The sequence below is a fragment of the Microtus oregoni genome, unplaced genomic scaffold, assembly GCF_018167655.1.
Source record: "Microtus oregoni isolate MIOR12 unplaced genomic scaffold, Mior012 000092F_001, whole genome shotgun sequence".
Lineage (NCBI taxonomy): Eukaryota > Metazoa > Chordata > Mammalia > Rodentia > Cricetidae > Microtus > Microtus oregoni.
Window position 1 is genome coordinate 8,925 of NW_024544602.1, and position 15,916 is coordinate 24,840.

Below are 15,916 nucleotides of genomic sequence, written 5' to 3' on the forward strand. Positions count from 1 at the left end.
CATGGTTCATATCATTGTGTATCTTACCTCCCTTGCTGATTCATTCTATAACTCCTTACTAGAGGCTGGCTGTGCTAGCATCACGCAAGTTCAAGTTCAGTTTGGACAACATAGTGAGATCTTGCTTCTTTCCCCTACTACCCTGCAAAAACTCCTTACTAGAATCTATTCACTGTGGAATAACAAGTCCTAAACTTTCAAAACCCTTCTCCTGAGGAGAGGGTCATCTGGATGACTAAGGAGTGCATACACAGACATTTCAAAACTGGCTTTAAACATTCATCAGGGTGCCACATGGAGGATCTGGGATGACAGACTGTTACATGTGTGAGGCTGGGATGCCCTGAGAGACATAAAAAGGGGACCCATGGGACAAGAATGCTGGGGTGCCCCCACCCCTACCACAGAACAAGAGAGTAGAGTAGAGGCCCTCTCTGGAGGGTTTCAGGGATATATAGGAGCCAGTCCTCCCTTGGAGGTAGATCATCCGGGAAGGAACTGAGGAGTAGCTCCCACGGTGGCAGGGGCAGGCGGTGGCTTCCTCAGTGGTACTGCTGGTAGTTGGGATAACCTGGGGCCGGAGCTCCTTCTTTAGGGGTTAGCTGGTTGGGGTCCTCCAAGAATGGGGGTGCTAAAGAAGGGAGAATGAGGTAATGAGGTGAGGAAGAATGAAGAAGGCTGACAATGCTTCCTGACTCTCCCTGACCATTGCCCACCAGGTCCTTACCATTGCGAAACTGCTGGGCGGTATAGCGAGTGAGAAGGATACCAACACCCTCGATGAGGGCCAACAGGATGCCCCCCATCATCGCAGAGCCCACCATAGCCAGAGGACCACCTGGGAGGCAGAAAAAGAAACAGCTGAGGAAGGGCAGGCAGAACAGGGAAAGGACTGGGGGCGGGGGCTGGAGGCACTCACTGCGTGCAGCCAGCACTGCTCCAGTCAACGCTCCACTGGTGATGGAGTTCCAGGGGTCTTCCTTGCCCCGCAGCCGTACAAGGCCACAGTCAATGGTGGAAAACAGGCCTCCCCAAACTGCAAAGCTACCTGTAGGGGGATAGAGGCCTAATCAGTGAGTACCAGAAATTCCGAGGATCTGTATATCTCAACATCTGGGAACTTCCAAGGTCTGAAGACTGACCGAGAAAGGGGCTTCTGAGACTGTAAGATGTGGCTCAGCAGTAGAGTGTTTGCTTAGGGAGATTCCCAGCGAAACACACAAGCACACACATGCACATACACAACACCCATGGCTGACATAATCCCAGCACCTGGGGGGCTCAGGCAGGAGACTGCAAAGAGTTAGAAACCCATAGAATGAAGGCCTGTCTCAAAAAGAAAAGCGGGTTGGGAGAGTCACATAGCCTGTAGAAAGTCATGGGTTAAATGTCAGCATCCCAGCACTCGGGAGGCAGAGGCAGGCGGATCTCTGTGAGTTCGAGACCAGCCTGGTCTACAGAGCGAGTTCCAGGACAGGCTCCAAAGCCACAGAGAAACCCTGTTTCAAAAAAATAAATAAATAAATAAATAAATAAATAAATAAATAAATAAATAAATAAATAAATAAATGTCAGCATCAAATACAAGAGGGAAGAAAGTCCAGACATAGAGACAGGTGGAGGCCCTTATGCAACACTCCATCTTTCCCACTGTTAAGAGTTCCCCATTTAATCAGGTTTGTAGTAATCATCAAAATCCTTTCACTTTTAGTTGGTAAATGGATACAAGCAGATTAACCTTTCACACAGCTTTCAATGAAGCAACTTCCACCCTTTCTTTAACTATCACATGGAACTGGAATTCTGGTTTTGATTTCAGAGAGAAGGAAAACAGGACAGAAAAGCCAGAACACAAGATATATATTAAACATGCATAATCTAGAAATCCAAAATGCTTCAAAACTACAACTTTTTGAGCATGATCATGATACCAGTGACAGAAAATTCCAGGCTGACGTCATATAACATGAAACAGGAAAAATGCAGGAGAATGCTGGCCGGGGTGGCGCACACCTTTAATCCCAGCACTCAGAGGCAGGTGGATCTCTCTGAGTTCGAGGCCAGCCTGGTCTACAGAGCGAGTTCCAGGACAGCCAGAGCTACACAGAGAAACCCTGTCTCAAAAACCAAAACAAACAAAAAACTCTGGAGGTATACAGCTGCAGTTCCAGCTACACGGGAGGCTGAGATCACCGAGCCTAAGAGTTAGAGACCAGCCTGGAAAACATAGAAAGTTCCCTCTACTTGTTGTTTTTGATTTGGTGGTGGTAGTGGGGAATGGAAGTCAGGGTTTCAAGCCAGCTAAGTACTTCATCACTGGGCTATATCCTCAGCCCTCAGTCTCCCCGCCTCTCTCCCTTTTTTTTGAGACAAGATATCATGTAGCCAAGACTGGCCTCAAATCTTTCTATGTAGCCAAGGATAACCTTTTTGTTTTCTGAAGCTGAGGATCGAACCCAGGGCCTTGCGCTTGCTAGGTAAGCGCTCTACCACTGAGCTAAATCCCCAACCCCACCAAGGATAATCTTGAAGTTCTGATCCATCTGTCTTCATCTCTCAAATGTCAACATTACAAGTGGACACCAATATCCCCAGTTTTTATGCAGTGCTGGGGACTGAACCCAGGATTTTGTACTGCTGGGTAAGTACTCTACAAACTAAATTACATTCTCAGTCTTGAGACTCCATCTCTTAATTAAAAAAATATATATATAGTGATGGGAATCTGTTTTAGTGATAGAGTACTTGCCTTGCATGCTCAATCCATCCCTACCATAAAACAAGAAAAATACATACATATGTGTGGTTTTTTGTTTTGTTTTTTTGTTTTTTGAGACAGGGTTTCTCTGTAGCTTTGGAGCCTGTCCTGGAACTCACTCTGTAGACCAGGCTGGCCTCAAACTCACAGAGATCTGCCTGCCTCTGCCTCCCAAGTGCTGGGATTAAAGGACTGCGCCACCACCGCCTGGCCAAAAGCATATTTAATTTTTTTTTTGAGACAAGGTTTCTCTGTAGTTTTGTCTGGTGCCTGCCCTGGAACTAGCTTTTGTAGACCAGACTGGCCTTAAACTCATAGAGATCCGCCTGCCTCTGCCTCCCAAGTGCTGGGATTAAAGGCGTGCGCCACCACTGCCCAGCTATATATGTGTTTATAGTGTATAAAATAACACTTTGAGTCTGAGACAAAATTAGTGGTAGAGCATTTGTCTAACATGTTGAAGGTCATAGTTTCAATTCTCAGTATCTCAAAATAAACTAATTATTTTTTAAAAAGAGTTGGGTATGGCTCTCATCTGTAATCTTTTTTTAAAATTTTTTAATTCATTTATTTATTAAAGATTTCTGTCTCTTCCCCGCCACCGCCTCCCATTTCCCTCCCCCTCCCCCAATTAAGTCCCCCCCCCTCAGCCCGAAAAGCAATCAGGGTTCCCTGCCCTGTGGGAAGTCCAAGGAACCCCCACCTCCATCCAGGTCTAGTAAGGTGAGCATCCAAACTGCCTAGGCTCCCACAAAGCCAGTGCGTGCATCTCATCTGTAATCTTAACACTTGTGGGGCTGGGGCAGAAGGATAACCTTGAGTTTGAAGCTAGCCTGGGCTATAGAGTGAGACCTGTTTCAAAAAACAAAGATATTCAAGATACTTAAGTATGGTGTATATAAAACACAAGTGAATTTTGTGTTTAGACTTGGGTCTCACTTCTAAAATATCTGACTATACATATGCAAATTTTATAAAATCCAAAATCTTCTGAAGTGTGAAATACTTTTGGTCTCAAGCATTTTGGATAGGAAGATTCAACCTGTAGTCAAAATGTTTATTGCGGGCTGTGTTCTAGTACTTATTTGAGGTACTGTGTCAGTTAACTTCTGCAACTTTAAATTAGGTAATATTATCAACGGGCTTAGCATAGGAAATACTACATGAGTTTTTTTTTTTTTGTTTGTTTTTTTGAAACAGAGTTTCTCTGTAGCTTTGGAGCCTGTCCTGGAACTAGCTCTTTTTTTTTTTTTAAGATTTATTTTATTTATTGTGTATACCGTATTATGCGTACATGCATGCATGCTTGCAGGCCAAAAGAGGACACTAGACTCATTACAGATGGTTGTAAGCCACCGTGTGGTTGGTGGGAATTGAACTCAGGTCCTTTAGAGGAGCAGGTGGTACTCTTAACCACTGAGCCATTTCTCCAGCCCCAAGGAACTAGCTCTTGTAGACCAGGCTGGCCTCGAACTCACAGAGATCCACCCGCCTCTGCCTCCCGAGTACTGGGATTAAAGGCGTGTGCCACCACCGCCTGGCTACGTGAGTTCGTTTTAACACTAGCTGTTGGGTGGTCCATGCTATCATCAGATGAAGTTTGAGGAAGGTATGCTACTCGCGTAAGGTCCCCTAACATGGAAGAGGTGAGACATAGATGTAAACTGCACAATACCCCAGGCGTGGTGGTGCAAGCCTTTAATCCCAACACTCAGTAGGTAGAGACAGGGCTATGTAGAGAGATCCAGTCTCAAAATAAATAAATAAATAAACCGCAGAAGACACAATCTTGTTCTTTCACATTAACTGTTGGGAAATGTCTCCATCCCAGGAAGTTCTAGTCAGACTTTGGGTTAGAATCTGGACCTCTACAGAGGATCAACTACCTTCAAAGTTGCTATCATGTCCTTATGTTCCCCGAATCTCCTCACCTCCAATCTGGGGTGCTCGAATCCTCACAGCATTGACACTACCTCTGAAGCGGTGTCGTATTCCCTGGAGAAAGCAAGAAAAGGGGTCAAGGTAGGGGTAAGACCACTGGCAAGGCAGGGTTTCTAGCCTATATAAGAAGAGGTACTGGGGGACTGGAGAGATGGCTCAGTGGTTAAGAGTATTGCCTGCTCTTCCAAAGGTCCTGAGTTCAATTCCCAGCAACCACATGGTGGCTCACAACCATCTGTAATGAGGTCTGGTGCCCTCTTCTGGCCTGCAGGCATGCACACAGACAGAACATTGTATACATAATAAATAAATATTAAAAAAAAAAAGAAGAGGTGCTGGGTGCTTACTGGTGGGCATTTGCATAGAGTGAGCAAGGCCCAGGGTTCTTCTACTCCCAGCACTGCAACAAAAAGAGGGAAGACATGGAAAAGCTGTTAGATGCATAGCAGCAGCCAGAAACGCAGGAGAATGGGGAATATACAACAAAGAGTGGGGTTGGTAAGTTTTATTCATCTGTTCACTTGTTCATTCAGTACACAATGAGTAGATCCTATGCGCCAGGCTTCATCTTATATGCAGGGGTACAACAAGGAACAAGGTCCCTGCCCTCTCCGACTGAGTGTACACAGTAGTGGCAGAGACAGATGCTAAGCAATCAAGCAAGACAGCTTCAAATGGCAAAATATACTATAGAACAGTAGCTCTCAATCTGTGGCTCACAACACCTTTGAAGGTCACAGGGATCGCCTAAGACCATCAGAAAATAGTTATTTACACTGATTCATAACTAGCAAAAATCAGTTATGAAGTAGCAACAAAAACAATTTTATGGTTGGAGCATCCCAACATGAAGAACTTCTAATGAGTCACAGCATGAGGAAGGTTGAAAACCACTGCCTCAAAGCTTTGCCTATTTTCAGTTCACTCTCTCTGCTTCACACTTGCCATTGAGGATGGGCACTCTCAGCCTCTTGCTTTGGCAGCCATGCTCCTTGTTGTCAAGTCATCCTATCACATTGGACTCTTCTCCCTCTGGAATTCAAAGCCCAAATAAACTCTTCCTTCTATTAATTGCCTTGGTCATGGACTTTATCACGACAACAGAAAAGTAACTGATATATCCCAAAAGGCTCACACCCATAGAGAAGCAGGCACCCTGTCCATCTTTAAGTCTTAGAGAGTAAAGCTCACAAGTCTAAGTCCAATTATCTCCGTGGTTGAAGGCCATCTTGTTCTAAGATTTATTTAGTAGTGTTTTGCCTGCATGCATGAATGCCTGCAGGCCAGAAGGCACCAATGATCTCATAGATGGTTGTGAGCCACCATGTGGTTGCTGGGAATTGAACTCAGGACCTCTAGCAGAGCAACCACTGCTCTTAACCTATGAACCATCTCTTCAGCCCTAGTTCAAGGCAATCTTTCCAGTATGAGGCTTTGCAAAAAATTTTTTTATTATTTATTTATTTATTAAAGATTTCTGTCTCTTCCCTGCCACCGCCTCCCATATCCCTCCCCCTCCCCCAATCAACTCCCCCTCTCTCATCAGCCCAAAGAGCTATCAGGGTTCCCTGCCCTGTGGGGAGTCTAAGGACCTCCCACCTCCATCCAGGTCTAGTAAGGTGAACATCCTAACAGCCTAGGCTCCCACAAAGCTAGTACGTGCAGTGGATCAAAACCCAGTGCCACTGGGCGGTGGTGGCGCACGCCTTTAATCCCAGCACTCGGGAGGCAGAGGCAGGTGGATCTCTGTGAGTTCGAGGCCAGCCTGGTCGAGGAGAGCTAGTTCCAGGACAGGAACCAAAAAGCTACAGAGAAACCCTGTCTCGAAGAAAAAAAAAAAAACCCAGTGCCATTGTTCTTGACTTCTCAGCAGTCGTCATTGTCCGCTATGTTCAGTGAGTCTGGTTTTATCCCATGCTTTTTCAGACCCAGTCCAGCTGGCCTTGGTGAGTTCCCGATAGAACATCCCCATTGTCTCAGTGTGTGGGTGCACCCCTCATGGCCCTGAGTTCCTTGCTCGTGCTCTCTCTCCTTCTGCTCCTGATTTGGACCTTGGGGTTGTAGTCTGGTGCTCCAATGTGGGTCTCTGTCTCCTTTCATCGCCTGATGAAGGTTAATATCCAGGAGGATGTCTATATGTTTTTCTTTGGGTTCACCTTCTTATTTAGCTTCTCTAGGATCACGAATTATAGGCTCAATGTCCTTTATTTATGGCTAGAAACCAAATATGCGTGAGTACATCCCATGTTCCTCTTTTTGGGTCTGGCTTACCTCACTCAGGATAGTGTTTTCTATTTCCGTCCATTTGCATGCAAAATTCAAGAAGTCATTGTTTTTTACTCTTTGCAAAAATTAAAAATAACAAAGTTACACCGGTCCGTGATGGTGCATGCCTTTAATCCTAGCACATGGGAGGCAGAGGCAGGCAATTCTCTGAGTTTGAAGCCAGCTTGGTCTACAGAGCAAGCTCCAGGACAGCCAGGGCAATCCAGAGAAACCCTATCTGAAAACAAAGCAAACGTTTGTGTGTGCCTGTGTGGCATATATACACACGAAGGTGCAGGTGTGTGAATGTGTGGAGGTCAGAGGAGCACATCAGGGCTTTTCTTGCTTTTGGCCTTGAGACAAGGTCTCTCACTGAGTCAGAAGCTGCACTTCCAGCTAGGCTGACTGGCCAGCAAGTTCCTGGGATATGCCTGTCTTGTGCCCCACCCCATCCAATGCTGGGATTATAGGCATAGGCAGTCATGCCTCGCTTTTTAACATAGGTGCTGGAGAATCAAACTCAGGTCCTCATGCTTGCAAAGCCAAGTACTCTTATCTACTTAGCCCTCTCTCCAGCCCCTTGCCATGCTTTTAAAACAGTGACATCTAATAAAGTCTCCAAGGGCAGGGGGCCTTAAGGGAAGAGGTGGAATTATATTAAAAGGTCTCCCCATTCAATGTAAATTTGTCTCTCTGTCAAACTTCTGTCTTTTTTTTTTGGTTTTTCGAGACAGGGTTTCTCTGTGGTTTTGGAGCCTGTCCTGGAACTAGCTCTTGTAGACCAGGCTGGTCTCGAACTCACAGAGATCCGCCTGCCTCTGCCTCCCGAGTGCTGGGATTAAAGGCGTGCGCCACCACCGCCTGGCTGTCATTTTTTTTCTATAACAGGATTTAAACTTAGAGTCTGCTTTGAGGTAAAATCTACATTGCATACACATTTAAGATTTGATGCTAACCTTTTTCCTTTTATTCTGATGCTGAGGAATGAACCAAGGACCCCCCACCCCTCTCTCTCTCTCAACCAACTACTCTACACCACTGAGCTATGTACTTGCTGTGGAACAACCTTTGTACACTGTAAATATGTGTTGTTCTCATTGTTAATAAAAAGCTGATTGCCTATAGTTAGGCAGGATTTTTGGTACAGAGAGAATGCTGGGAAGAAGGAGGGCAGAGTCAGAGGAGCTGCCAGCCATACAGAAAGGAAGCAGGACATGCAGGAGATAAATGCCACAAGCATTGGGACAGCACATAGATGAATAGAAATGGGTTGATTTAAGTTGCAAGAGCTAGACAGTAACAAGCCTGAGCTATTGGCTGAGTATTTATAATTAATAAGTCCCTGAGGGGTTATTTGGGAAGGAGCTGGTGGAACAGAGCTGATCATGGTATCATGATCCCCTGGTCCCCAAAAAAAAAACTCTTCCTACATATACTTCTAGCCCCTAAGACTGTTTCTGACAGTACAGCATTTCCAAAGAGGTCCAGCTAGATAGTTGAAGAATAGAGTCCCTCAAATCATAGATCCAGGAGCCAGGCCCAACAAGTAGGTGAACAAGCAACAGAATGATTGTGTTCAGAGCAGGATTCTATGTCAGCAAGACTGCAGACTCCCACACCACTGGGGGAAGGCCCAACTCACAACAGGGGCATTGCGAAAGCCCTTGATAGCCTGGAAGACTCCACCACCAATGACACCCATAGTGAAGGCTCCACCGCAATCATCCACAATCCGCCATGGGCTGCAAGCAGAAAGGAAAAGATTGGGTTAATGTGAAACCCTTGCCCTGCCAAGCCTGGACTCTTTGGAACTTGGAGAACCAAAATGGGAAGCTAACAACTGGTAAGAAACAACTCAGATAATAACAAATTAGTTCTGTCAGTTTTGATACAACCCACAAAGCCAGAAAGGAAAGCCAGGCAAGGTTCCACATACCTGTATTCATAATACTTGGGAAGTTGAGGCAGGAGTATCACGAGTTGGAGTCCAGCCTGGGTTATAAATGGAGACCCTGTCCCAAAAAGAAAGTTTGTGCAGCTGGACAGTGGTGGCACACACCTTGGCCTTTAATCCCAGCACTTGGGAGGCAGAGGCAGTTGGATCTGAGTTCAAGGCCAATCTGGTCTACAAAGTGAGTTCTAGGACGGCAAGGAATAAACCCTTTCTGGAAAAGCAGAGAGAGAGAGAGAGAGAGAGAGAGAGAGAGAGAGAGAGAGAGAGAGAGAGAGAGAGAGAGAAACTTTGTGTTCTGGGTGTGCCATGCCTTTCATCCCAGCTCTGCAGAGACAGAGGCAGGTAGATGTGTTTGAGGTCAGCCTGATCTACCCAGAGTTCCAGTACAGCCAGGGCAACATAGCGAGAGCCTGTCTCAAAACAAATAAACAAGACCTAAAGGCTTTGTAAATATATCTGTGACAGAAAAGTGGGAAAATTTTTACTTTTTCTCTTTTTCTTTCTCTCTTTTTTTTTTTTGAGGCGGGGTAGCCTTCCAAATGCTGGTCTTATTACTGACAGAATAGTACTCTTGATTACAACCAAGCATCAATCAAACTGTTTTGTTGCTATGGAAAAAAGAATGAATTGACCGGTACAAAGATTTGGCAGGTTTCAACAGTGTTAATTAGCTAATGTTACTTAAGCAAAGCAGAACAGGGTGGCACTTTGTTCTCAAAAAAAAAAAAAAAAAAAAAAAAAGCAAGCACATTCAAGGAAGCCGTGTACAGTGTCCTTTTAAAATCTAAAACAGAAGCCGGGCGGTGGTGGCGCACGCCTTTAATCCCAGCACTCGGGAGGCAGAGGCAGGCGGATCTCTGTGAGTTCGAGACCAGCCTGGTCTACAGAGCTAGTTCCAGGACAGCCTCCAAAGCCACAGAGACACCCTGTCTCGAAAAACCAAAAAATAAAAAATAAAATAAAATCTAAAACAGAAAAGAAAAATCAAATGAAGTTCCAGGTCCCACCTCTTAGCCTACAGTGGGTTCATACATGCCCTATCCGGAGTCAAAAACCCAGTCTGGGAAAGTCATGCGAGGAAACCCTGTGGGTTTTGGCACCACGCCTCTCCTCCCCCGCTGCCGGAATGGATTTGCCCAGAGTTTCTCTTTTGGCTCACAAAAAGGGTCTAGGAGAACAGTTAGGGTAACAGTGAGGTGGTTTGTCCCATACCGCACCTATGGGAACTCTCCACTCTGGCGGGTTTTAACGAAGTCTAAGTGGGCGGAGCCATGCCGGACGCGCTGAGGTTCTGAAGTTTCTTAGCCTCCCGCGTAAGGGACTTGGCAATGGAGCCGTTGCCTTCCCCGCCCGCCTCCCGTGGTTGGCCTGGGCGTCGCAGGGACTGTCCCGAAGCCTGTGCCCATGGCCGTACCAAGGTTCGCGAGCGTACTCCTCCATGGCGCCTGGAGCAGTCGGTCGCACTGGCGAGCCACTCCTCCTCCCCTCGGACCGCCCACAAGTGCGGAGGCGTCGTATGTAGGCCAAGGAAACAATTGGTTTTCCTTGCTTACGTAAGGCCGTGGGCGCGTTCTTATTGGCTAGACAGGCAGGCCACGTCCGTTCCCTGTAAGCCCCTGGCGTCGACCAGTTAACTGCGTCTGGGGAGAGCGGGGAGAATTTTGTTCTTTTAAAGGAGAGCCCTTCGCTATTGGTAAGCATAATGACAAAGAGGGAGGGGAGGGTAGGTGACGGATTTTGCTTATTCACGTCGCTGGACTGGTAACGGCGGGGTAGAAGCTTTCTTCTAGAGCTGAATATGGTGTTGGCATTTTTGCGCCCCCATCCCAGCGCCTTGGTTCCTCCCACTGTGGTGACTTGGAGGAACGTTGGGTGATCCCATTTGGGGTTGCGGGTGTGTTACACTTGGTCCCTCCGGCGGTGGGCGGAGCCTTGGCCTGGAGAGGAACTGGATCTTCGGTGCATCCGGTCCCGGTGTCCTGGTCCGTTCCGTAGAGTTCTGGTGGTGCTAGCTCAGACCATACTGCCACGTATTTCTTTCATCTTTTAGCACGCACTTTTGTTCGGTCCTTCGAGCTACTACTGGTGCAGTCAGGTAGGTATGTGCGGGGCGTGGGGGGGGGGCGTCAAATGAGCACTCGCTGCCGTGTGGTACATTTTTACTGGATATCCTGACTGGAATGTTTATCGGCTCTGCCGCTGTCGTGTGATGCATGGTTACTGGATATCCTGACTGGAATGTTTATCGGATCTGTCGTTCAGTACTGTCTGTTGCTTCCTAGGTCTGGCCCCACAATGCCGCTCCCGGTTGCACTGCAGACCCGCTTGGCGAAGAGGGGCATCCTCAAACATTTGGAGCCCGGTGAGAAAGCAAATAACAGAAGGGTCTACCATGTGCCGGTGTTACCAGACGTCTGTGGTTCTGTTCTCTAACCCGGTCCTGCCCCCTCCCGCCCCCGTCAAACCCAGGTGCATGCTAAGCAGGCGCGAACCCTCGTCCCCAGCCCCGAAGCACACACCTTTTCCACGCTTGCGTTGCTGGGGTCAAACTCATACTCTTGGATGTGCTCTACTATTGAGGCTTTGTTGTTAATACTTGATAGCTTGCATGGCCTGGCAGGCATCTTAATGCCAATATAATTTCCTGGTATCCATTACTACTGCATAGTAAGTACTGTGTGAAGCGTAGACTGGAGGATAGAGTTTAATTTAATTCATGAATAAAGTGGGCATGGTGGTATGTACCAATAGTCTCAACTACTTAGGAGGCTGAGATAGGAAGATGACTTGAGCCCAGGAGATCAAGGCAGCCATGGCAACTTGGCGAGACCCAGTCTTCAGAAACTAAAGCTAAGGGCTGGAGAGATGGCTCAGTGGTTAAGAGCATTGCCTGCTCTTCCAAAGGTCCTGAGTTCAATTCCTGGCAACTACACGGTGGCTCACAACCATCTGTAATGAGGTCTGGTGTCCTCTTCTGGCCTACAGACATACATACAGACAGAATATTGTATACATAATAAATAAATAAATAATTAATTAAAAAAAAGACACTAAAGCTAAGCTGCGTCGGTGATGGTGACACACTCCTTTAAAACCCAGCACTCCAGGCCAGATATTTTTTTCTGCACACTCCAAAAATAACAAAATCCAAAGGGGTAACTACTTGCTATTAATGTTTGAGACATGGTCTTGGTCTCACCCTATAGTTCTGGCAGGCCTGGAACTCATGTAGATCAGGCTGGCTTTGAATTCACAAAGATCTGTCTGTCTCTGCTTTTCTAATGCTGGGATTTAAGGTGTCCACCACCACTGGGCCAGTATTTATTTTATACTAATAAATATTTATGCTTTTTTTTTTTTTTGGTTTTTCGAGACAGGGTTTCTCTGTGGCTTTGGAGCCTGTCCTGGAACTATCTCTGTATACCAGGCTGGTCTCGAACTCACAGGGATCCGCCTGTCTCTGCCTCTCGAGTGCTGGGATTAAAGGCGTGCGCCACCATCGCCCGGCACTAATAAATATTTAATAAGAGTGATATATTCTGCAGTCTCTGTTTCAAATATAGTGACAAGGTGTTAATGGTTTGTGGTTTTTAACTCAGCAGATGTACTGTGATGATAGGCATGATAACCTATTAACATTTATTTGAGGCCACCTAAGTGCCTGGCACATATATCAGTAGTCTAAAATGATCATCGATCAATTAGGTTTATGAAATGGCATTTCATTTGTATTTTAATAAATAAAACTTGCCCGAGGATCAGAAAAGTAAAACAGCCACACTGGCCAGCCTTACAGACCAGGCAGCAATAGCACACACCTTTAATCCCAGTAGCTACACTAGCAGTGGTGGTGCACGCTTTTAATCCCAGAACTAGAGAGGATTATAAAACAGGAAGAGACAGCTCTTAGTCTGTCTCATTAGCAGAGGTAAGAGCCAGTTACTGGCTGCTTTGCTTTTCTGACCTTCAGGTTGAACCCCAATTTCTGTCTCTGGGTTTTTATTACCTGTGCTACAGGTTTACTGTATTACTAGCTGCTAATTACACATTATTGCCAATAATAATAAAATTTGGCGTGAGTTTTGACCCATATGGTGTGTTAGGCACTGGAAAGTATCCATAATATTGTATGGATAACTGACATCTATTACAGGACTACTTTGGGCCAGCCACAGACTTTGTACCTAATAGTGCTAATTTTTTTTTTTTGGTGAAGCTAGGGTCTGAATCCAGGGCTTCAGGCAAACCCCATATCATTTTTGTTTAAGTCTCTTGAGTACTGAGCCCATTGCTGAAAGCATGTATCTATTTGCACTCTGAGTATCACAGAAGTTTGTTTTGTTAGGAAAATGTACATGACCCAATTCTACACCCCAGTCAAACAGTCCTTTGGGGAAGGATGTGAACTCCTCTGCTGAGCAGCCATTGTTTAGACTATTTCCAAGACTCCTGTTTCCTTGTATGAGCACCATGCCGCTGTTATTCTGTTGCCCTAGTGGCCATCTCCACTCGTCAGTCACAAGATTCATAAAGGGATCAAAGCCCTGAAGAATTCCTTGTACATGTCTGCCACCATTTAACTTCAATGATAACTTCTTGTTCATAAATTTCTTCAGTTCGGGAAGGTGGGCCTTGCTCATAGCGACTCTTCAGCCGGCTCCGCATGGGAAGGAGCAGGTGGCCTTGCAAAAGTACGCGCAGCAGGCCGGGTGCTTGATAGTGTATCTTTTATTAGCAATAGCAATATGGATGATCATACGTGACATTTCTTTTGATGTCACTGGGCTGGGATGTGCATTGGTTTTTGGATTTTTGAGACAGGGTTTCTCTGTGTAGCGTTGGCTGTCCTGGAACTCACAGAGATCCTCCTGTCTCTGGCTCCCAAGTGCTCGGATTAAAGGTGTGTGCCACCAATTGGCATGGCATATGCATTTTATTGTTGGTTATACCCACAGCTGAAATCTGGTATGGGCCTACTGATAGCCAGGCATTGAGCTGATAATAAATACCATTTTTTATTCTATCACCAGGTATCTTGCTAAAGGCTTACTATATGTTAGCCCTTGGGAGTAGATTCAGAGCAATGTTTGAATTAATTCCTTGCTGTACATGACTCAGAAACCCATCACAGTTCAGAAGGTGAATAGGTGACCCATTGTTTTTAGGCAACCCCCCTGCTATTTAAACCCATTTCATTTGAATAGGTTTGGATGATACAGGGCCACATGATATCTGAACTCAGGAACTGGTAGGTTTTTGAAGATTCTCTATCAACTGTCAATGCATAGCTCTGTCTTCTATGTATAGTGGTGTAGATGTGAGTGGTTATGGCCCCAGGCCCTGAGTATAGGAAGAGAATCCCCGGGGTTCTTAAACTGCTTTTCTGTTTCCCTGTTTTTGCAGAGCCAGAGGAAGAGATTATTGCTGAGGACTATGATGATGATCCTGTCGACTATGAGTCCACCCGGTTAGAGGGTCTGCCACCGAACTGGTACAAGGTGTTTGACCCTTCTTGGTGAGCCTACCAACATAAGGCAGGAGGGATGGCTGGCTTTTCCCTTCCTGTGTTAATGAGGAAGGTATCTGCTATGGAGCCATGGAGAAGATCTAAGCAGAGGTCAGGGAAACAGTTGACATAAGGGACATCTGTGCTGACGTTCCCTTCCCTTTCACTGCCCATAGTGGACTCCCCTATTACTGGAATGTCGAGACAGACCTCGTGTCGTGGCTCTCACCACATGACCCCAACTTTGTCGTTTCCAAATCTGCCAAGAAACTGAGGACCAATAATGCTGGTGAGTTGGCAAATGCATGGGTATCTCAGTGATTCTTACAGTCTCAGAGAGGGGCTGAGGAGACCATATGTAGAAGAGAGGGCTTCTGACTTCTGTGTTACCGCAGAGGCTGAGGACAAGTTGGACCGGAATCATGAGAAGTTGGACAGAAATCATGAGAAGTCAGACCGAAGTCACGAGAAGCCAGACAGGAGCCATGAGAAGGCAGACCGAAACCATGAGAAGTCTGATCGAGAGCGGAGCTATGACAAAGTGGACAACAGAGAGAGAGATCGGGACAGGGAACGAGATCGGGACCGGGGGTATGACAAAGCAGACCGGGAAGATGGCAAAGACCGGCGCCACCATCGCAGAGAGGAGCTAGCTCCTTACCCCAAGAGCAAGAAGGGTAAGCAGATCAGGTTGGGACTTGGATGAGTCAAGTGAGGTACCAGGGCACAGGAATATAAGGAACGCATATCTAGACCCCGGCTCCTAGAGAATGGTGCTGTGGGCCATGGTAGCCCCTGGCAACACTTCTTCCTGGGAGAAGGGGCTCAGTGATCTGGGGCTCGTTGGACCTTAAGTGAAGAATTTAACCAACTACTTATTTCTATAGTGGCGAGCCGGAAAGATGAAGAATTAGACCCTATGGATCCCAGCTCGTACTCAGATGCACCCCGGTAAGTGAAACCCCCTGACAATCCTGGCTTTTCATGCTTGTCGCTATACCTGTGAGCAGTACCTTCCTCCTGTATTTCTTCCCATTCTTTAATCGTGGGCAGTTGGGAAAATGTCCACTATACCCCTTTCCTGTCCTCTAATTGTCTGTTATCCCCAGGGGCACATGGTCAACAGGACTACCCAAAAGGAATGAGGCCAAGACAGGCGCCGACACGACAGCAGCTGGGCCCCTCTTCCAGCAGCGCCCATACCCTTCCCCAGGGGCTGTGCTCCGTGCCAACGCTGAGGCCTCCCGAACCAAACAGCAGGACTGACCCTTTGCTGTAGCTTTGGCAGTTTGCCTTCCTGCTTTCTTCCTTGTGGCTCTGGATGTAGGGCCCAGAGCTTCGCACATGCTGAATAAGTATCCCACCAATGAGCTACACTCGCGCCCCCCTAATTGTTTGTAATAAAAGCTTTGTTGTGGATCATACTCAGGAGACTTGAGTGCTTCCTTCCCTTCCAGGCTTCCCAACCCAAGCTGACAAGATGCAAAACACA

General features: G+C 46.6%; 2 protein-coding genes across 4 annotated transcripts; one reads left to right on the forward strand and one right to left on the reverse strand.

The window, feature by feature from the left end:
- Positions 1-253: 253 nt before the first annotated feature.
- LOC121442599 (mitochondrial import inner membrane translocase subunit Tim17-B) lies at positions 254-10,402 on the reverse strand. Its single transcript, XM_041644195.1, has 6 exons — positions 10,333-10,402; positions 8,607-8,706; positions 4,690-4,753; positions 920-1,048; positions 728-838; positions 254-631 (listed from the first exon to the last, which is right to left on the reverse strand). The coding sequence occupies exons 1-6, from the start codon at positions 10,356-10,358 to the stop codon at positions 543-545; spliced, it is 519 nt and encodes a 172-aa protein (XP_041500129.1). The 5' UTR covers positions 10,359-10,402; the 3' UTR covers positions 254-542.
- A 132-nt stretch (positions 10,403-10,534) lies between these two features.
- LOC121442597 (polyglutamine-binding protein 1) lies at positions 10,535-15,848 on the forward strand. 3 transcript variants are annotated; one of them, XM_041644191.1, is made up of 8 exons: positions 10,535-10,611; positions 10,969-11,013; positions 11,201-11,280; positions 14,322-14,433; positions 14,601-14,713; positions 14,820-15,101; positions 15,312-15,375; positions 15,534-15,848. In XM_041644191.1, the coding sequence occupies exons 3-8, from the start codon at positions 11,214-11,216 to the stop codon at positions 15,688-15,690; spliced, it is 795 nt and encodes a 264-aa protein (XP_041500125.1). In that variant the 5' UTR covers positions 10,535-10,611; positions 10,969-11,013; positions 11,201-11,213; the 3' UTR covers positions 15,691-15,848. The 3 variants fall into 3 exon arrangements, with proteins under 3 accessions (XP_041500125.1, XP_041500127.1, XP_041500126.1); XM_041644192.1 differs by having other exon boundaries at positions 10,552-10,611; positions 10,969-11,017; XM_041644193.1 differs by lacking the exon at positions 10,969-11,013 and having other exon boundaries at positions 10,543-10,611.
- Positions 15,849-15,916: the final 68 nt, after the last annotated feature.